This window comes from Mchenga conophoros, linkage group LG3, assembly GCF_057382185.1.
Source record: "Mchenga conophoros isolate Kocher_MC1m ecotype Shallow Benthic linkage group LG3, M_conophoros_male_GT1.1, whole genome shotgun sequence".
NCBI classification, from domain to species: domain Eukaryota; kingdom Metazoa; phylum Chordata; class Actinopteri; order Cichliformes; family Cichlidae; genus Mchenga; species Mchenga conophoros.
Window position 1 is genome coordinate 43,763,578 of NC_140528.1, and position 22,789 is coordinate 43,786,366.

The window sequence follows — 22,789 nt, forward strand, 5'->3', positions numbered from 1 at the left end:
TTCAGCCTTAAGTTGCGCTACAGACATTTGGACAAGCAGTGTGTCCCCGATGTCACTCCTCAGTTTAACGGTGCAGTGGATTGATGAGGAGTTTGTTCGTCATCAAGTGACACTACATGCAAAGTCGTTCAGGGGCTCGTACACCAGCCAAACCGATGCAGCTGCTTTCGATAGCTTACTGAAGACGTCCGTCCACGTAGTGCTCCGGGACAACGCATGAAATATGATAAAGGCCATGAGTGATGCTGAGCTGCCCAGCCTACCTTGTACTGCTCACACTCTCCAGTTGGTTTTTTCATGAGAGCTGTCAGAATGAATAATTTAAGATGGTCATTTATGCTTAGAAATATATTATCATTTGTATGCTGATAAAATATCTTATGCTTATCAGGTCCCATAAGGATTCTGTGCACGCTCTGTGCACCATGAGATGAGAGGAAGCAGCCTCGATATAATTTCCATTATAGCTTTAAAGCTATAAAGTGCAAGACTTCACACCTTTAAATGTTACCTATTGCAAGTAAGTTTTTATAGTTTAGCAAGACGCTTACTTCTGCTTTTCTGCATACCTCATACACACACGTTAAGTTCATTGAAAGGTCATATGTCTATGTATGGAATGGCTGAAAATACACACGCAGAATTCAGACGCTGATGTTGTTCAGATATGCCTGCTGAAGACTGTCACGTGTGTTTGTAATTGCATATTCATGAATAATTGCTAGCTGACAATAAAAAGGGCTGTAGCGAAGGAATCAGTCGAAGTTGGCTAAGGACAGGTGAAGGGATCTTTTCCTCGACCTTGCGAGCCACAAAACACAGAGAACCCACTGCTGAGAGGAAATGCCCACACTTCTTAAGCTGGAGGCACGCTTTACAGCATGTGTCTACTGGGAGCATCAAGAAGGAGGTGGAGCTTATAGACTGCACCTCAAGAGGATTATAAATTGAATGACCTAAACTTAAAGTCTAAAAGTAATAAAACCATCATGTGACAGCATTTGAAGACCAGCATGTTTCCACATACACTGTGGGTCCAGTCAGACAAAGTCAGAAAAACAACAATCCAGTGGCCCAGATGGGACAAAATATTTGCTTTGCATGCATCAAAAATGAATCACAAATGTTTGTATTTAATAACCATAATTAAAAAGCCATCATTCTATGGAAGGCTTCAAATGAAGTATTTGCCTTATTTATCTCACATTAAAGTGCAACATGAAGAGAGCGTCCAGCCGCCAAACATGGTTGAAACGATGACGTCATCTCAATGGTTGAAGCTGTTTGCATCACGACAGTAAGTTAACATGTTGACGGTTCTTCCACACACAACAGAGGTCAGGTCTGACCGTCTCTTACAAAGTGAGAAATGAAGATCAGATCATTCATTTGCCTTTATTATTATTATTATTTAAACAATAACAATGAATATGGTTGTGAACAGACGTCTACATGGTGTCTTTTCCACATTCGGTGATTAGTGGAAACACTCACCCATGAGAACTTGCACTCAGAAAAATGCTTTAGAGATAAAGATATCAGCAATAATAGTGTATGAATGCATAATCACTGAGTGTGTGCAGGTCTGCTCACAGTCACACTGCACTATAAGAGCAAACACCTCCCTCTGCTGATCAGCTGTGTCGATTGCACTAAAGTAGACTCAGAGCCTTACCTGAAGAGCTCGATTGCTAATCTTGGGGTAAAAATTGACTCTGCACTTGGTTTTGATGGCAACATAAATTCTATCATCTCAGACTCTGTCGAAGGTTAAGCCTTTTCTTTCCAGGCGTTATTTGGAAACTCTCATCCATGATTTTATAACCTCTCGCTTGGATTACTGCAACTCCCTTATAATAGGGGTTGGCCAAAGCACACCTGCAACTGGTGCAAAATGCTGCGCCACAGTTTTTAACTGGTAAAATAAAATTTAAGCATATTACTCCGGTTCTGGCCTGCTTACACTGGCTTCCAATTAAAATGTGAATCTATTTTAAAACCTTTTTACTGATTTTTAAATCCTGAAATGGTCTGTATATTTGTCTGATCTGCTGAAGCCCTATGCCCCCCCTCATTCACTCCGGTCAGCTGAGCAGCTGTTGCTCTCAGACCCTAAATCAGAGCTGAAGCTCAGAGGAGACCAAGCGTTGTGGGCCTGAAGCTTTGGAATGATCTTCCTCTCCACATTAGGCACTTTAGTGGTGGTTTTTAAATCCAGGTTAAAATTTCATTTTTATTTGCTGGCTTTTGACTCAGTGGGTATCTGAGACTGTTATTTTATCATCATGTATTTATTGTGTTTTTGATCATTCTGCTGTAAAGCACTTTGGTCAGCCATGTGTTGCTTTTAAATTGCTATTTACATAAACTATTGTACGGATTGGTAACATTTACTGACAAGAGCCCGATGCTCCAGGATGGTGGCACAGTTTCTTGTCAGTATATGTGTCGTCTATTTAAACTACAGTTACAGTCTGAGGCTTTAGCTCAGCAGGAGGTCACGAGCTAACAGCTACACTCACAGCAGAAACAGGACACGTCTGTAATTTACATGTTTTATATGTTTTATAAAAGAAAAAGAGTCCACATTTCTCATGGACAAACTGACTTCCAGCTGGTGTTCATGCAGCTCATCAGGACAGTGAGGAGCTAAAGACAAACTTTCACCTGAAACCAGGATTAAAGCTGAAAATGTTTTCTGGATGATCGTCGACGCTTTGCACCAAACAACAGGAAGAAAAAGACTTTTGGACTTAAACTTTAGTTAAAGTGTTTCAACATGTCCAGAGGAAAATGTCCAAGACTTTCACAAAGATGCTGAACAACAAATTCAGGATGTCCTCGTGTGTCTCTCCACTGGATGATCTGAGTCACCTCTGAGAAGCTGGAACAGCAGCAGGAGACTCACGAATCAGCTGGAAAACTCTGAGACAGGTTGGTGATCCTTGTCTGTAGATCAGAAAACCAATGACAGCAGCAACAATGAGGACACAGGAAACTAACAGGCCAACTATCAGTCCAACAGGTTCATCCTTCTCTGGTCCTCCTGTCTGACCTGCAGGTGAGAAACAGGTGTGAGGTGTCAGCTGTCAGGTAGGTGATGAGTGAAGAACAGAACAGAATCCATTTCCTCTTCAAACTGCTGTCAGACATTATCTACTGCACTCTGATCACATCACTCAGACCAGCTGCTTTCTACAAAGTCTCATCAACAACATCTTTAGAAACAAACATCAACAACCAGGAAGCAGCTTCACCTCTGATCACACACACACTCAACTCTACTCACTCACCTGGAGGATCAACAACACTCAGGTAGATGCTGCTGATGGGGTCAGTCTTCAGATGAGCTCTTTTCCTGCGTTCTTTCCCTCCCATGAAGACTCGACACTCGTATGTTCCACTATCAGCAATCATCACATCCTTCAGAATCAAAGACACGTCTCCATCCTTCATCTGTCTGTCCTGCAGATCCACTCGGTTCTTAAAAGATGGATGCTGCTCTTCTGGTTCAAACTGCTCATCTCGGTACAAAAGCACATGTTCTGACTCCAGATCAGTTCTGCTCCACTCTACTACTGTGATGGTTTTGTTCTCATTTGGAGCTCGAGACGGCAATGTGACGTTCTGTCCAGACTCGGCTGCGATGATTTTCTGATCTGAAAGAGGTAACAACACAAAACAGAGAGGTTAGAAGTCAAAGTTTGAACTGTTCGCCGCTACAGCAGCCAATCAGAGAGAGGATAAGAGGTCACCGTCCTCTGATTGGCTAACCTGAAACCAGATTAATAAATAAATGTCACACATTAAATCAAAGTTTCACTTTTTCCCCTTAAACTCCTTTTCTGACATCAGACTATATCTACACTGAACAAAAATATAAACGCAACACTTTTGTTTTTGCTCCCATTCCCCATGGGATGGACGTAGAGACCTAGAATTCATTCCAGATACACAATATAACCATCCCTCCCAAACAGTGGTCACAAATCAGTCCAAATGTGTGGTAGTGGGCACATCTGCTATATTGAGATAATCCATCCCACCTCACAGGTGTGCCACATCAGGATGCTGATCTGACATCATGAGTAGTGCACAGGTGTACCTCAGACTGCCCACAACAGAAGGCCACCCTGGAATGTGCAGTTTTTTGCGCTATTGGGGGTCTGGGGACCCAGAACCGGTCAGTATCTGGTGTGACCACCATTTGCCTCATGCAGTGCAACACATCGTCGCATGGAGTCTATCAGATTGTCAATTGTGGCCTGTGGAATGTTGGTCCACTCCACTTCAATGGCTGTGCGAGGTTGTTGGATATTCGTGGGAACTGGTACACGCTGTCGTATACGCCGGTCAAGCACATCCCGAACATGCTCAATGGGTGACATGTCCGGTGAGTATGCTGGCCATGCAAGAACTGGGACATTCTCAGCTGCCATCTGCCCTGAACAATGTGAACCATGATTCATCCGTGAAGCGCACACCTCTCCAACGTGCCAGACGCCATCGAATGTGAGCATTTGCCCACACAAGTCTGTTACGGCGACGAGCTGGAGTCAGGTCAAGACCCCGATGAGGACGACGGGCATGCAGTTGAGCATCCCTGAGACGGTTTCTGACAGTTTGTGCAGAAATTGTTTGGTTGTGCAAACCAATTGTTCCAGCAGCTGTCTGGGTGGCTGGTCTCAGACGATCTTGGAGGTGAACCTGCTGGATGTGGAGGTCCTGGGCTGGTGTGGTTACACGAGGTCTGCGGTTGTGAGGCCGGTTGGATGTGCTGCCATATTCTCTGAAACACCTGTGGAGACGGCTTATGGTTGAGAAATGAACATTCAATGCACGGGCGACAGATCTGGTTGACATTCCTGCTGTCAGCATGCCAATTGCACGCTCCCTCATTGCTTGTGGCATCTGTGGCATTTTGCTGTGAGACAAAACTGCACATTCCAGGGTGGCCTTTTGTTGTGGGCAGTCTGAGGTACACCTGTGCACTACTCATGATGTCAGATCAGCATCCTGATGTGGCACCTGTGAGGTGGGATGGATTATCTCAATATAGCAGATGTGCCCACTACCACACATTTGGACTGATTTGTGACCACTGTTTGGGAGGGATGGTTATATTGTGTATCTGGAATGAATTCTAGGTCTCTACGTCCATCCCATGGGGAATGGGAGCAAAAACAAAAGTGTTGCGTTTATATTTTTGTTCAGTGTAGCTTGTGATTGGCCAACATTCCTTCTATCACACAGGTGATGCAGGTGCTCCTGACTTTACAAAGACACTTAAATCTCACCTGCAGTTACAGGAAGCAGGAGGCAGACACACCCCAGAGTCCAGCAGAATATCTTCACAGCATCCATCTTCTGTTTTCTGTGGGTTTCAACATCAGAGTCTCATAATGAGCTCATTTTCTAAAGATCCCAGAGAAGCTGAGTTTACTCTGATTCAGTTGGCATCCAATTATCCCTCAAACAATCAGGCTGGGTCTTGGGTTTCTTGTGATTTAGTCAACGACATCATATTTCACACTGAAGCCGGCACATCTTTGATAAAGCTCCACAGGATGACATGAAATATGTGGGTTCTGCAAAACAATAGAAAATACAGGAGTTTGATTTTCAGTTAGAGCTGAGAATCTCTCCTCATTTTATTTTTCTCCTTTAACGCATCATTGAATTTAATGTCTAATATATTTGCTTATAATAGTAAATGTGTTTAAATATTTTGTAGTCAACAGGATTTATGGATGGGTTATGTGTAAAGTAAATACATTTGCTTTTTTAAAAGTAAACTTATGACATATGCATTTTTGTTCCCACTGCATCTTCAGCCATCGGCCACTAGATGACGCTGTAGCCCCTCATTATTAGCTCTGTTCAATTGGCTGTGAATACATTTAGCTGTGGTCACTTATAGAGATGTTTGTCATGAACTGTAGACATGCTGCAGTCCCATGTTTCTTTTTAGATGTTAAAACGGCTAACTTAATATTAGATCAAATCTGATATTTTAACATTAGATGAACATCTTTTGTAAGAAGATTAGTTATTTAAAAGGCTTTTTCCCCTTCACTTCAAACTATAACCTAATGTGTTCATAATGTACATGTCTGCACAGTGAAGTGACATTTGAGGATTTATGGTAGAAAAATGTAATCGGTGGTTTCACTTCACACAGTCTGACATTGAACATTAAATTTAAAGTGATACCTGGATGACTACTCCATAGTTTAGACTAGCTGAGTAGTGGTGTATTCTTAGTGATTTACTAAGAATGTAATCAGCAGGAACATCCCCACAGATACACAAAAAAGACCTTTGTCACAAAGGTTCACCACATCATTCACACACCGCCGTGTTTCATTTGGCACAGTTTAAAAGCCTTACTGCCACAAGAGCATTTATGTTTCCCGTTGGAATCAAACCAGCAACCTTCTGCTTGGCAAGTCAAAGTGTTCATCACTATGAGAAACACCAACAATGATCCTCATGAGTGCCTTGAGGCGACTGTTATTGTGATTTGGAGCTATGTAAATAAAATGTAATTGGCAATAGCAGGAAGGATTATCCTGTGTGTTTTAAAGATTATAATCTTACCAGGTGTTTAACTCAAGGAGAAGTTATAATCCTACCAAAGTATCTTAGCAGTGATTACATTATTACATTACATTATATTAAAATCTATTTAAAGTACCTCAAGTTGTACTACTGGCTCAACATACCCAGAATAGCTGTGTGATGTCTGGGTTCACGTCACTAAGTTAACTCCAGGTTTTCCAGTTTAAGTATGGATGGGTTTCCATTGGCAACAACCATTCACAAACATGGATAAGTATACTGACACCTGCCTGGAGGAAGCTTATGCTATATATTATAGTATTTTATTTTATAAGATTATAAAAACAGGAATAGGTTAAACACATAATACTGTCAGGGTCCTGGGTCTCCTGACCCAGCGTTTTAGTTCATTGTGATTTTTGTATTATTGTACTTGGTGTGAGTTATTCTATGGTTTCTAGTTTCTATCCCTTGCCCTTCATGTTTCTCTGTGTCCCCTCTGTTCTGTGTAAGTCTGTGTCTGCATGTTTGGGTTCCCCTCTGTGTCTCTCGGTTCTTAGAGTCCTCTGCCTTATGGTTTATGTCTCTGTTTTTCTTAGTTGCTGTCTCCACTGTGTCAAGTTCGCGTCTCTGTGTGATCCTTCCTGTTTTACTTTGTAGGTCCGTGTCTTATGTGAATGTGTCCTGCTTTGCTTGTCTCATCAGTTCTAATTTCCCCCAGCTGTGCCCTCCTTCTGTGTCTCATTCTCCTCGTTACTTCCCAGTGTATTTAGTCCCTGTGTTTCTCTGAGTCAGTGTTGTGTCGTACCCTCTGCTAGCTGTGTGTTCTGCTTCTATGTTCCTAGTGTTTAGTCTCCTGCTCCAGTTTAGTTTTTCTTTTCCAGTGTTTCAGTCCTTGGTTCCTCTGTTCTGACTTTTGGTTTCCTTTTGGTGAGTTTAGTTTGTACGATGTTTTTCTCCAGCAATAAAGCTGCGCTTTTAGTTTCACTTCCGTGTTTGAGTTCTGCATTTTGGGTCCACCACTCCTGCCTGCCTGCCACACAGCAACCATGACAAATACAGATGTGGTGGGCCGTGGAGGGAAGGCAGACACCCCTGCACGGCATTCGCAATCATGCCCTGCTAACTTAATATGGCACTGGGTCCTTCATTGTGATTGTTGTTGGTTATGTTGAGCCGGCAGCGGGAGAGCTGCAGCTCTGTGTGTGTATGCACAGCAACCCTGAGTGTTAATAAAGAATGCTGCAAAGCACAAATGTGTCACCGGGTCTGTCATGGTCATTCACAACAGAATTAACCTCCTAAGACCCGAACTCTTCCACGGCATGCATTTTTATTTCTCTTTGATATTTGGGCATATTGGGGCCCGATGAATGTAAAAACAAAGAATTATCAAATGTTTTTTACCTTATTTTTGTTTTTATGAAAAATAAGAGCCACATATGAGGATATTAGTTTAAAATTTTGATAGAACCGTAGCAGTATAATGTCCTCGTAAGTGGATATCAGGCCCTTGTAGAGCAGAATTGAGTATTTTGGTCTAAATAACCCAAAATATGATGTCCACTGCATATGTGGATGCAGGGTCCTAGGAGGTTAAAGTAAATCAGCAGGAAAAGCTACACTGCAGTATTTCAGTGCTAAAAGTGCTGCATGAACGTATGTAGACTTGCCTCTAAATGCACACAGACATTATTCACTAATGAAATATTTAAGGCAGGGTTGGGCAACTCCAGGCCTCGAGGGCCGGTGTCCCTGCAGGTTTTAGTGTGTCCTTAAACCAACACAGCTGATTTAAATGGCTAAATTAGCTCCTCAAAATGTCCTGAAGTTCTCCAGAGGCCTGGTAACGAACTAATCATGTGATTCAGGTGTGTTGACCCAAGGTGAGATCTAAAACCTGAAGGACACCGGCCCTCGGGGCCTGGAATTGCCCACCCCTGATTTAAGGCAATGCTACTATCCACACACAACTGAGGGATCTTCCAGGAATGGATACGTCATTTTCCATAAAATTGATCGGTTAGTTAGTTTGTACCTGTTGATCTCTCATCTGGATAAGTAACCATGGGATATTTACCCCGATAGTACAAAAATCCCAGAGTTAACCACGAAGTTAGCCGGATAAGTTGAAATGCTACTTCGTAATACAAAGGCCTCTGTGGACAAGATCAAATCCTGCTTTGTTGTACTACGAAGCAGGATTTAATTTAATCTTCATCTTCTCCACAGAGGTGACGTCACGCTTAACCCGGGTTTTCTGTACTATGAAGGCGGCGTGGACGATGGCTTCTTAGTGGAATTTACGCACAAAGAGTCTAATTGGACGAGTGGTGATGAACACCTGCGCGTGTGAAATGAAATTATTTGCTCAGATTATGTTTGTTTTCCTCACAGGCGACTTAAACATTTTATATGTGCATCTTATTGAGCCGTCGTTACTGAAACCTCTGACTGTGCTGTGACGAGAATATCAGTGCATTCATTTGGTTTTTCCACTGATAGTTTATATTATCTCTTATGATTTTCTGTAACTTTTTTCTTGCTTTATACATATTTCATATATATTTCTTGTTTCTGCACAAACAAACCAGCAGACAGAGCGCACTCAGTGATAAAATCATTACTGGAATTCAAAGGATTGTTTTCTTTTGTGTGCTAAATCAGCAGATCAGTAGTTTCCTGCAGCAAACATCTCTGGAGTGGCTGTTACTAATGGCAAAGGATGTTTGTTGAAGAGTCATTTGATCGGTGAAACGCCCCTTTCAGATTAGTTATTTGCTACTTACAATTAGACTCTACTAGACAATACTTAAAATGTGCACTTCCTTTGTATTCTTATTCCTATTTATTCTATTTATTCCTTTGTATACTCTGTATTTATATATGTCTCTGTATTTATATATGTGTATATGTGGTATATTTCTGCTCACATTCTGTAACTGCTATTGGAAACCGAATTTCCCAGAGGAACCCACCCGAGGGATTAATAAAGTTTCATCTAATCTAATCTAATCTACACCGCTCATTTTAAGTGAGCAGACAGAAGAAACGAGGATTAGCTTGAGTTCATGGCCGTGGGAAGTAAAGAGGAGCTGCAGCATGAAAGCATCACAGCATCGCTACCAAATGCAAAAATAGATAAACAGATAAAAGTGTCTGAACGCTTTAACACGATCCATGAAGAATTTTTTTATTTTATTTTATATATTTTTACCAAAAATGTGTGAATCAGGTCAGTGAAGTCACATCTGCAGTATCATAACCTGCATCCAGCTGATGGAGATGCTTTGGCTTATTATCAGCTACACATTAAAAGTAATTTCACAGCCCTGCCTTTGTTGCACAAACCTCTTTAACTACGTTGCATAATGTTTACTGTTGGCTTTTAAAATGTTATCCATGTTTGGATCTGTTCCGGTTAACTCCGCTAACAGGCCACATCATCACTGCTGTGCAGCCTGGCAAACTTTTAATGGATTCATACTGAGTTTGCTCACCTGAGCTTGTGGCTGACGTGTGCGCCCTGTGAGCTTTACTTCTTATATTAATTACATAAAATTACACAGGCATGTAAAAAGTAAAATTACACATGTACTTTACATTCAGAATGAGTGTGTGCACTCATGTAATGAGAGCAGAAGAATTACAGTCATTCATGCTATCTCCAGTCTCGATTGATGACAGTTGGTCGTCGTTCGAACGCTGTATAAACAGATCAGGGCTCCGTGCTGCTGCTAACAGCCTGAGCTGCTTCTTTCACATTAGCTCTAAAGTGCAGTGATGATAGCATTAGTAGTGTTAGTGGTTACCTTCAGCAGATTATCCACAGCTGCACGTAAGGATGAGGGAAGATCCAAAGCAGTGTCGCTTCATTCTCATTCAAGTGTGAATAGCAGTCTCACAAAACCAGTCACAGAGCTCCTTATCGGAGCAGCAGAGACACAGTTTCTCTTTTTACAGCTGGAAAAAGGACACTCCCTGTTAAATGACTCAGCAGGGAAGTAAACAAGGAAGCATAAACATTAAGTAGTTTACTTATTTCTCCTTTAAATGACTTTAAGGAGATTTTGAAAACTCTGTTGTTGTTTTTTTTATTCTGAATTCATGTGTGGACTTGGCAGGAAAGTAACTTCTGAGGTTTGTGAAAACTAGTGGACTTTTTATGAGACTACAGTTGGAGAAGAGGGTGGTGATGAGACTGATGAGGTTAGCATCAGTCATTACTGCTGATGAGGTGGAAGGAAATCCAGGAGGAGGATGACTGAACAAAGGAAAGTAGGAGAGGTGAGAGTCGGGGGTCCAGTCGTCATCAGGAGACTGAGAATAGGACACGCTCTCCGACCAGGAGCCTGTTTGTTTAAATAAAGTGACGTTCTGACCTGTTGGTGCATCTGTCCTTTGCTTTTCTGTGCTCAGACAGTTTAACAAGGCAGATAAATCAGCTCTGCCAAGATTTTAGCATGTGTGCTTCACGTTACTGTAACTCATCAGACATTGTAGACCAGTGAGAAAATTCAAATGGCTCCTGAAAGCTGAGAATTTTGTGATTTAATTCCAAAACTTAATAAAATAAGTTCAGACGGCCTGTTTGAATCTTGTCTCTTGAATCTTGATAAAAGGTTAGATTCTCTCTTTGTGTTTCACAGCAGTAGAGAGAAGATTAACTGCTAACATGTGATCAATATTTATGAAACTATGAGTTTAAGAACTTTTAATGTAAAGAGATATCGTTCTGTTAAACTGGAGACGTTTGCAGAGAAACTGCTGCATGAGAGGAACCAGCCCGGCCTTACTGCACACCTTCATGTCAGAAACAAACTGACAGCTTGCTGACAGACAGTACTCAGGGATATAAATGTCAATACCGTCACCATGGAAACTGCACAGAAACACATTTTCAAACATGACGTCTTTGGATTCAGCCGAGGCTTCCTCCTTTCACTCCTCCAGGCAAGACAGACAACGCCCACACAGCCTGTTCGTATTGTGTCCAAGTCCACCTTAAAAAACTCCCACACTCTGCCTGCTTGTGTCTGTTCTGGTTTCTCTGCTGTGCTTTATTTCATGAGCTACACCTGGCTGTGGTGAGCTTGGTTATCAAAGCTCCCTCCTTTCTTTCTAGCAGTGTGTGACAATGCAGAACTGGATTATCTTCCAGTACTGAGTAAATACTGGTACCACGATATCAAGTTTTAAAGGTGGAGAGCAGTGTGCCAGGATTCATGAGATCAAACATCAGTTTCTGATCACATTTGAATGATCATTAAATCACTGTGAGATTTGTTTTTTATTAGAAATAATGGAAAAATCACACCTTTGAGCTTTTCATGCATTTTGAAACTGTTTGTTTTTAGACACCTGGAGTGTAAATGTGCCCGTCTCTAAAGCACTTTGGGTGAGACTAGCCCTCCATGGCATTAATGTTAGTGTTATATTACCCTACGTTCTGAGAGTTTGGGGCTCCTGGTTTATATTTGAACGAAGGACCAGAGTTTGGAACCACTGCTACCATTATTGTAAGAAAAGTGGCCTAACTGCACAATGTTGCTCTGAGGCAACAAACCAAAACCTGCTGTCTAAACAACTAAACCAGAATCTGTCTGTAAACAACATGTGGATGCACATATTAAGAAAACTGATTATTTTAATGTAAACATTTATAAAAATGATATCAGCCTTAGCTTAGCTGTAGCTAACACGGCCGCATGCAGATCTGGCACCTGGAAGGAGTGCTCCATCCTCGGGTCAAAGGTCAAACTCTCTGCTACGCATCATTTTACTCAACACTGAGGTGTTGGTGTCACAACATAAAGAAAAAAAACTTTAAAGCACAGCATAATCACCAAACATTTGTTGCTTGAGTGCAACAGCGTGCTAAAGAGGGCTAGCTTGTTTTTAAACAGGCTTTTCAAATCAAACTGGAGCTTTGCTTTCAGGCTTCATGTCTGAGGTCGGTGGTTTTGCCACAGCAGAGAATTTGAAGCAAACACATCGCTGTTTGCTCTGTTTTCCACTCAGCTCCATGGTGTGGAGGTACCTCAATGCACCTCCTCGTGTTCCTCTTTCTCACTCGCTGCAGCTTAAATGTATTTGCTCAGGCCTTTTGTCACATGATCACAGGACAGGTAAAGATCAGAACAGGGAACATGTGCAGACATGTTTCCTTTAGAAACAAACTAAAGCATCAATCCCATCATGCTGATATGAATCACATACCAACACCAGTATCACTCATGTTGTTTGCGACGTGTTTGTGCCAGAAATCTGAGATGAGTGAAGAAAAGGAGAAACCTAGAGAGTGAAGGTTACAGCAGGAGCTCTGCGTTTGAATGTGTAATTCAGTTCTTATTATCATCATATTTATTATAAAGCACCAGTTTCGGGCCCTGCTTGACCCCAGATTTAAATCATGAAAGCAGTGCTCCACATTTCCCATCATCACGTTGTATTCGCTGTGTTTTAAACTGTAGACTCAGATCTGTCTGTTTAAAGGCTGAATAAGAGAACTGTGTGACAAACCTGGTTAAAGAAAGAAGTAAATGAATTTTCACTCACTCAAACAATCATGGTGGAGTCCACAGGTGAGCTGCAGTCCTCCTTTTGACAAAGTGAAACTACTGCTATTTCCTGCTCCTCCCTCCTCCTTCCTGCTCCTCCTGAGCTCCTCTTCCAGACTCTTCTCACTGAATCAAACTAAGAAACTCAACAAGGACAGACCGCACTTTTTTCTTGTGTTTGCTCACAAATCCAGGAAACACAGCAGACAGAGAAAGTCAGAAATAATATATCCATAATAATCATTGTATGGAAACATCTGTTTGGTCAAGTTGGAAACTCTCAGAGTGTGTTTATTTTATGCCAGCAGGACATCGGGCAACGTCCAAAAATGCAACGAGACGACATGCCTGAAGTCTTAAAGTTCATGAACAGGAAGCTGAGCTTCCAGTTCAGCAGCTTTTTTATCATATTAAAATTTTTACATGTAGTTTTCATTGAAAGTCGTCCTTCCTGTCGGCTGTGCTGGTGTGTGTTTATTTTCTAACTTTAAGGAGGTTTGCAGAATCCAGACTGTCCTTTAAACTCTGACAACTTTGACAAATGATCACAAGTCGCTTTGCTGTTATTATGTTTTGTTGGGTGACCTTTACAGTAAATGCTGTGTTTAGTGTTTGTCCACCTGCACTTATCAGAAATGACTCTGTGATCATCCAGCTTCTGGTTTCTGATTAACTCAGGCTCACTGCCAGGTTCTACCGCAGAGATAAAGAGACAATAAAAAACACTCTGAGTGGTTTATAATTTCTATACAAACAGTAAATATCAACCTGATCTATTCAGCTGTGTTGGTCTTTTGGATTTGACTTTCTTTATGTGGCTCATTTTGTAGTTTTGCAGATGTAGCCTCCTGACAGGATCGGTCAGATGGTTTTACAAGTTTTTGATGATTGACGGCTTTGATGAGAAACACGTTCCTGATCTGTAATCGTGTTTCTATGAGTCAGACCTGCCACGAGTCACGAGTCATCTCACAGTTTTTGCACTGTAGAGAAAAAATGTTCAACAAACCTTTTTGTGTTATAGATACTACTGAGGTTATTTCAGAGACTGTGCTGCCTGCACTGACGTCCTCCATGTGTGTTTCAGACAGTAATGGAGCTGGAGTCTGCTCAGCAGGGAGAAGTGAACACATCAGTTATGGACGTTCATCATCAGAGAGACGAGAGCTCAGAGGCAAGGCAAGGCAAGGCAAGTTTATTTGTATAGCACAATTCAACAACAAGGTGATTCAAAGTGCTTTACAGAGACATTAGAAACAAGAACAAATAAAAAGCATGATTTAAAATTGAATAAAACAAGCAAATAAACTAACTAACTAATTAACAAACAAACAAACAAACAAACAAACAAACAACAGTATATAAAATCAAAACAGATAAAATCAGAACAGTAGATAAAATCAGTAGTTAAATGTAAGTTTTGAAATTTAAGCTTAAAAGTGTGGATTTGGTGCTTTATTCAAATGCAGCTGAGAACAGGTGAGTCTTCAACCTGGATTTAAATAAACTGAGTGTTTCAGCTGATCTGAGGCTTTCTGGGAGTTTGTTCCAGATATAAGGAGCATAAAAGCTGAATGCAGCTTCTCCGTGTCTGGTTCTGACTCTGGGAACTGATAAAAGACCGGATCCAGATGACCTGAGGGATCTGGATGGTTCATACTGGGTCAGGAGGTCACTGATGTATTTTGGTCCTAAACCATTCAGAGCTTTATAGACCAGCATCAGAACTTTAAAGTCTATCCTCTGACGGACAGGCAGCCAGTGTAAAGACCTCAGAGCTGGACTGATGTGGTCCACTTTTTTGGTCTTAGTGAGGACTCGAGCAGCAGAGTTCTGAATGAGCTGTAGTTGTCTGACTGATTTTTTAGGTAGACCTGTAAAGATGCTGTTACAGTAATCAAGCCTACTAAAGATGAATGCATGGACTAGTTTTTCCAGGTCCTGTTGAGACATCAGATCTTTTATCCTTGAAATATTCTTGAGGTGATAGTAAGCTGATTTTGTTATTATCTTAATGTGTTTTTCTAAGTTTAGGTCTGCATCCATCACTACACCCAAATTTCTCGCCTGGTTTGTGTTTTTTAGATGTATAGATTGAAGTTCTCTGGTGACCTGTAATCGTTTTTCTTTGGCGCCAAAGACTATTACCTCAGTTTTGTTTTTGTACAGCTGCTACTCTTTCTCCATCAGGGCTCAGAGTGATAGCAGCAGTATTAAGGTTCTGAGCGAAGTTGCAGATGCTGTGTGATCTGATACTGTTCATATACTCGTCATATATCAGCAGAAAATGTGTCCAAAGTTCAATATGTTATGTGATCCAAGTTATATTATTGTAACTGTGATGCGTTCACTGACGTGTCCTGATGCTTTGCTGTATATAAAGAGAACAGAGAGGCTCTGCTTTGTGCTTATATTCTCCTCCTGTGTGTTTGTGTGTGCAGAGTTTCTACCAGAGCCAAATGTCATCTACTCCTCACTGAAGTCGTCCACCAGTCCAACCACTGGGATCCAGCTGCTGCTCTCTAACTGGTCCCCACAGCAGCTCAGACCTGACACACTCACTGTAAACACACTGGTTTATATTCTGTTTCTTCTCCTCATGAAGGAAACCTCACACAACCTCTGAGGGCAGAAAGTTAAATGGAGAGTTATTATTATTCTTTCTTTTATAAAGAAGCTGGAAAATTTTAACTTTCTTAAACTAGTTTTTAGATTTTTTATATTAAAAAAGAATATTTTCTTCACCAGGTCTTTCAGAATAAAAGCATGACCAAGACATCATTTATACATAAACAATAATAAATGTTATGTAACTAAAATGTAGGTGTAATCCAAGTTTCATGTCTTCAGTAACTTTCCTGTTATTTCTAAGTGTGCTGTCGTCTCCACAGCAGTGATCTGGTTTCTCTGCAGGTTCAATAAACTTGGGTCTCACTTGATCTTCTCGTGTGCTTCTGTGCAGGCCCGGCCCTAACCAATCTGGCGCCCTAGGCAAGATTTCAGGTGGCGCCCCCCTACATCGGCAGTGTAGTGTATGTACTCACAAGAAACCGAATAGCTTTGTCTTTGACCTTTTTTTTTTACTTAAAGAAAGCAAATTCACAATCAGAATAATTAACAAGATAAAAAAAATATATGAATAAATAAATGAATACAAAAAATTAAAAAATGAATATATGAAATACAATAACACCGCTTGATGCTGCTGCAAAACTGGTGGGTTGTGCTGCTGAGGTGGAGGCAACAGGAAGACCGCATGATGCTGCTGCATCATGGCTGGGTTGTGCTGCTAAAGCTGCATCACTGGTGGGTTGTGCTGCTGAAGTGGAGGCAGCAGCGGTAGATGTGGTAGATGGCCCAGGGGTGGGATTTAGAAACTTCAACAGTGCATCTGAAGAGAGGAGTATGTGACACCACTGAGTATTAAAGTCTAATAATAAAAACATATGATTCCAGGAATAAAATGAAATGATATAATATAAATGAAAAACCAAAGAGATATATGTATGATGTTAACTGATATGCAAATTAGATTAGATTCAATTCATTGTCATCATTACAGTGAAATGCTGAATAGCAGAATGCAAAGTAACAGTATAATATCATATGAGAATGTTATGTTATGATTATCTTTGACCGAATCACAGCAGTGCTCATATTAAAAAACAGCATTCCCTCTCATGTGATATTGCTTAATTAACATTAATGATGTGCACTTTAACAACTAGGCTTACAACTATAATATATACAGGGGTGGAAAAGTGACTATTACCTGCAGGGTAAACGTTAGCTAACCAGAAGGCAATAACAATGTAAACAAAAAACACCTGCTTAAAAGATGAATACAAATGAGGAAAGGTGGGAGTACTGTAATTACCTAACGTTACATTATTATTTTCCATAACAATTTAGCCCCCTCCACAATATTAACTGACGTTAAAACAGTTAACTAGCTATTTATTGATTAGCAATTAGCGAATCATGTAACATTAGCTTAATGCTAAAAATTTAGGTTACTATCACATTCAGACAAATAATTTCATGTAGGCTAACGTTACCTACCTCTGTCTTTTTCTCGTTTCTCCTCCTCTTCTTTTCTCTTTTTTCTTCCCTGGGCACCTGACAGTTTTGGCCGTTTTGACATCTTGTGTTGACTTTTTGATGTGGTGACGTCCAAAAGGAACCATGATACGGGAAGGGAGGGGGCGCACCGTGCGGGGAGGGGGGGCATAATGTTGTAACAAATAATGTTTCTATTAAATAAGCTTTACTTTGCATTTTAATTAACGTGGGATTATTTTTTGTATTTAGAAATAATAGTACCAACTTTTTTTTTTTTTTTCAACATTTGTGGCACTGGCGTGGCGCCCCCTGATGGACGGCGCCCTTAGCATTTGCCTATACGGCCTATGCCACGGGCCGGCCCTGCTTCTGTGGGTTTCACAAAGATGTCTGATGGAAAACGTGAGTTGTTGTGTTGAACCCAAACACACTTCAGTCACCTTCAGAGCAGATAACAAAGACAACACACAGGTTAACTTCAGCCACAAACTAAAAGCAGGAGGAACAATTTCACTTTCCCAACTTTCACAACTGTCTTTAAGTAAAATGTGTTGAGTTCTTCTGAGCATGCTGGTGATATTGTCTTTAATAAAAACTGACATGTGTGTTTATGTTAAAGCGCCCCCCGGTGGAAGGTTGTGGTCATATGAATGAACTCTGGTTTTTAATGATAAGTTGATTTAACAGACCTGGTGCAGTTTGTAGGGAAAGTCAGCAACTCTCGCACAGCTGCCCAAGAATAAACCATGGTGCGGTGCTGCCCTCTACTGGCACTAAAGTGTAACAGTAATCAGTAATGATCTTTACAGTAATGAAAATTAATCTGTAAATCGTGTCTCTCGTTACAGTTTCAAAGTCAAAGCGAGAGAAAGTCAGCGAGCAGGTTCATCTGCTCAACGCTGCCTCCAGCTGCTGTTCAGCTGTTCAGCTGGTAGGAACCCCGAGTCTGTTGTTGTTTTATATAGATAAAAAAAAAAAAAAACAACATAAACTGACACAAACTGACACAACAAATCCATCCTCTGTGAGTCCTCCTAAATAGGTGTGCCACTTTATTCGGCACACCTATTAAACTGCTGGTTAAACCACTGAGTAGGTGCAGAGATATCTAAACAGCCAATCACACGGCAGAACTCAACCCTTTGGCATATAGACATGATGAAGTGGATCCAGTGAAGTTCAAATTGAGAACCTTTTTATATTCCTGCCATTCTGCTCTGAAAAGGAAGAAGATGACTCACATAAACCAGAATCTGCTGAAAAATTAACTTTTTAGAGATTTAAACTGAGGGTAACTGCGGCGTTACAGCACAGGTCTGATGAGTTTTGCAGAAGCATGATCCTGTTGCTTCTGCAGAAGGGAGAAGTAACAGTTCGTTGGTGGTGTATTGGTCAGGGGATATTTTAATGGCACATTTTGGACCCCATACTGAGGACTGTTCAAAGCCCACAGCCTGCTGAAGTATTCTAACTGATTGCGTGCATCATTTTATAACCACAGTGTCGTCTGGTGGCTGCTCCCAGCTGGATAAAGCACCATGTCAAAAAATCAAATCATCTCAAACTAATTTCTTGAACATAACAATGAGTTCACAGAAATACTCCAATGGCCTCCACAGTCACCAGATCTCAGTCCAACAGATCATCTTAGGAGGTGGTTTTAACAGGAGATCCACATCATGGACAAATCTGCAGCAGCTGTGTGATGCAGTCATTTTAATATGGACCAGAATCTGTGAGGAATGTTTCCAGTAGCTTGTTGAATCAGTGCCATGAAGAATTTAAATATCTCAGAAGAAAAAAGGAATCTCAACATGGGACTAGCCAGGTATACCTAATAAAGTGGCCGCCAAATGTATGCACTGTGTGTAAATAGATAGCGGCATCAGTCACTGCATGATAACAGCCAGCAGGTGGCAGCAGTAGAAGATCATTAGTTTTCCCAACGCCTGACAGTTTTATGTGACCTTTGACCTTGAATGTTACAGGAGAACAAACAAACTATGTTTCCTCCTGAGACCTGAGCTTTCGTTTGGGATGTATTTTTACACATCTGGAAGCTGGAAACATGTCCCAGGTCCTAAAAGGCGTCTGGAGGACAGCAGATGGAGGATGCAGAGGTTAAACAGCTGTGGTCACACCTGGAATATAGAAACCACAGAACGAGGACTCCTTTAACAGCTCGTCCTCTTTATTCGGATTATTTCAGTTCTTTAAGAGGATCAAACCTTCTGCCCTCCACTGTTTCTGTGTGTGATTTCTTAAAAAGATGTGATGTCTGTCACATGATCTAAATTATGAATTTAACCAAAAGCGTCTCTAAATAAAACATGTCATGAACACCTGAGATGATAAAACCCAGCTGCAGTCAGTCTCAAAACTGTACATGATGCAGTTGAGTCAAACATCATTTCACTGACTTCACTTTTAAAGGAAGATTTGAAAGACGTCTCATTTTCCTCCCCCCTCCTCTGCTCACATCTCTGCTGGCGTAGAAGCACTGAGGAAAGACAAATTACAAAATGAGCAGCGGTTACAACAACGCAATAAATACCAAAGGAAATACGACTTAATGGGAGGGTGAAATACACAAGTGTCCTCCCCCTCTTCTCTTTTTTTGTGTTCATAGGAGCAGTCTGTTTAAGTCTGACCTTTGACCTTCAAAGGTTACATTTTGTCAGATGAGGTTTAAAATGAGTGAAATTACTGAAAAATGTCGGAGCTCAGCCGTCCTCCCTCTGAATGTGAAACGAAAGAACTTTTTCTTTCTCATTATAAATGTTCCTGTAAACATAACAAACAATTTTGGTATGAAAATAAATACAGTAAAAATGTGTTCTGAAGGAAAAACATGGCCCAGTATTAGCAATGTGTACCTAATAAAGTGGCCAGGGAGTACATGCACTGTGTAAAGGCATCAGTAACAGAATAAAACAGCCAGTAGGTGGCAGCAGAGGAGCTTCAGTTGCCTAACTGTGATGCCTTTCATCTGACCTTTGACCTTTGATGTCACAGGAAAAAAAATGTAGATACAAGGTTTGGAAAACGAGCTCCATCATCATGGCTGAGACCAGACAGAGAGTTACAGCAGCTCAGTAAATATCTTAAATAAATAATAAGAGTAAATATCTTCCACCTGAACTCCTGCTGACTGTGTCCTACACACACACACACACACGCTGCCACCATCTTTGATTTAACTAAACCGGGTCTGCAAAGCTCTGCGTACCATGAAAAGATCTTTAGACGACTTCACACAAGTGCATCTCTGTAGCCTCTGAACTGTGTTAATAAATAAATAAATTAAAATCCACCAACATGGGTCCATAAAACCAACATTACTGTGGCAGCTGTTTTTGGTTTTCATGGTTCATAATTAGTGTTGAAGGTTTGATTTCTTTAGGTTGTTTGTTTTGAGGGGGTTTAAAGTAAGCCAAATTTATTAATGTTGCACTTTTCAAGACAAGAAACCAGTCACAGAGTGCTTTAGGGAGGCAGCAATAAGGAAAAAGCTTGTGCACAGTCGCGATCAACACACAAGGACCAAGTAAAGCAACTAAAAGTAGGCTAAGATGTTTAATGTGTAAATTCTGGAGAAAGTGCTGCAGTTCATCAATGGCTCAAAGCTCAAATAATTTAGAAATAAAAACCTTTCTGTAACCTTTGTGTTATTTTAACTGTGACTGGTCTGATACGTTCTGCTGCTGGTGCACGTAGGCCCTCAGACCTCAGGAGCTTTATCTGTAACAATAACCGCTCTGTATTTTCTTCTCATTTCTCGTGTCTAAGTGTTTTAACTTAATATGTTTTATATTAGATAGGCTGTACAAACTCCCCATTAACTTCAGGGTCTGCTTTAACATTCTGGTTTGGACATTTAAAGATCTGCACGGACAAACAAACGCACGGACATGATCACCTGCTGCCAACACCGTCACTCACAAAGAAAATTAAATAATTTTACATTAAGCTTTTATTTATTCACTGTAATCCTTTTTTATTTGGATTCTACATAAAAGCATATACAGTATGTTAGAACATTTAAACACATTAAGCCAGTTATAGTTTCAAGACTCCCGTCTACAGCAGTATTTCAAGAGTATAACTACTTTGATTTATTTCAGTTTGAAAACCTGACGTGTGAGGAGTACATGCGTTTTTTGGTCTATGATCATTAATTAATCAGTATGTTTTTTAAGCTATGCTAACACCTCAGCTATACCAAAACCAGCACTGGAGGGTTTAAAGTCATCTACATTTTTTATAATAAATATTTTCAAACACTGGATTGTCACATGATATCACTAACAGATACTTTAGTTCTCTAATAATGCCTTATCATTTTAAAAGCTCCATTTCTATCACGAAATGATCTGAGCACAAATAATCAACATAGTAAGCTTCGAGCATCTGCCCCGGTTTAATATTATGCAAGTATTCTGCACTCTGTGTTTGGATATAATATCGTGCTCTTCTACTCTACTAGAGCACTCAAAGGGCTTCATACAGCGCCTCACTCACTTATATGTATGGAAGGAAGTTTTTCTAGCCTTCAAACACATTCACACTCCAACATCAGAGAACAACTTGGGGTTCACTAAGGAGCAGCAAGGGCTTAACCACCAACCTGTGTAAAGTCTTAAAGGTTTTTCCCCAACGCGTATGAATTTTGAAGTCCATCTTATTTTACACAGAACACGTTTATTCATTTAGCATGGCTATGATTACATTTTGTTGTTCAAACAAAATTTCCACAGTTTAAATAAATAAATGAATAACAGTGACCTTCACAAAGAAAATTGTATGGCATAATGCAGGGGTGTCCAACTCCACTCTTCGAGAGCTACTGTCCTGCAGCTTTTAGATGCATCCCTACTCCAACACAGCTGAATTAAAGTGTCAGCTAGAAGCTTGGGTTAGTACAAAAGAAATTCATCTGTTAATGATGTCAGTTTTGTGACCATATATATTTCTTCTTACCACATTTCTTTGGTACTGGACCTGAGACTTCTTCTCTCCTTCCCTGCTTCAGAAATGCAAAACTCTTACTATTTATGCTGCTTTTTTAAGAAAAGAAAAATCAAAATCGAAAGTCCAATCATCTTCCCAGTCTTCGGATTTTAATCTTCCTCAATCTCTCACTTGTAGAGTTCAAGTTTTATTATGGAAAAGCTTTTTTTCCATCTAGCAAGCATGATCCACGATCTTAGAGAAGTTGTGTAAGAGAAGTATGAAATGCAATATTGGAGAAATGTGATCTGTAATTTCTAGATGAATGAAAACTACATAAAAGTTAGCAGAATTAGCCTCAATATAAAGGACACATTGCAAAGAAATGATTCACCTACTAAATATTCTTCGGTGCTGGTGACATATTGCAAACACAGCAATACAGTGGTGAGAGATTGAGTTTGAATTTGCAGAACTTTCCAGATGAATACCTGAATTTCGAGACAAATACTGGGGTCAGAGAGAAAGCTCAGCTAATTGTGCTCCCACATATTTATTTTGACAGAAGCATATCACCAAGAGTGAACAGTGGACTGGACTGAACTGGAGATGTGGAACATATTGTGAATTGTCACATTTCTGGAGAGCTTAAGGTG

General features: G+C 40.6%; 1 protein-coding gene across 1 annotated transcript; it reads right to left on the reverse strand.

Moving 5' to 3' along the window:
* Window positions 1-2,074: 2,074 nt before the first annotated feature.
* On the reverse strand, window positions 2,075-10,499 carry LOC146578853 (programmed cell death 1 ligand 1-like). Its single transcript, XM_085269051.1, has 4 exons — window positions 10,374-10,499; window positions 5,298-5,588; window positions 3,294-3,659; window positions 2,075-3,055 (listed from the first exon to the last, which is right to left on the reverse strand). The coding sequence occupies exons 2-4, from the start codon at window positions 5,362-5,364 to the stop codon at window positions 2,871-2,873; spliced, it is 618 nt and encodes a 205-aa protein (XP_085125177.1). The 5' UTR covers window positions 5,365-5,588; window positions 10,374-10,499; the 3' UTR covers window positions 2,075-2,870.
* Window positions 10,500-22,789: the final 12,290 nt, after the last annotated feature.

Excerpts from the sequence above, each read along its gene's own strand:
- LOC146578853 (XM_085269051.1), bottom strand. The coding sequence starts at position 5,364 with ATGGATGCTGTGAAGATATTCTGCTGGACTCTGGGGTGTGTCTGCCTC. Across the intron at positions 3,660-5,297 it reads CCTGCTTCCTGTAACTGCAG|ATCAGAAAATCATCGCAGCC; the intron begins GTGAGATTTAAG and ends TACCTCTTTCAG. Across the intron at positions 3,056-3,293 it reads GAGTGTTGTTGATCCTCCAG|GTCAGACAGGAGGACCAGAG; the intron begins GTGAGTGAGTAG and ends TCTCACCTGCAG.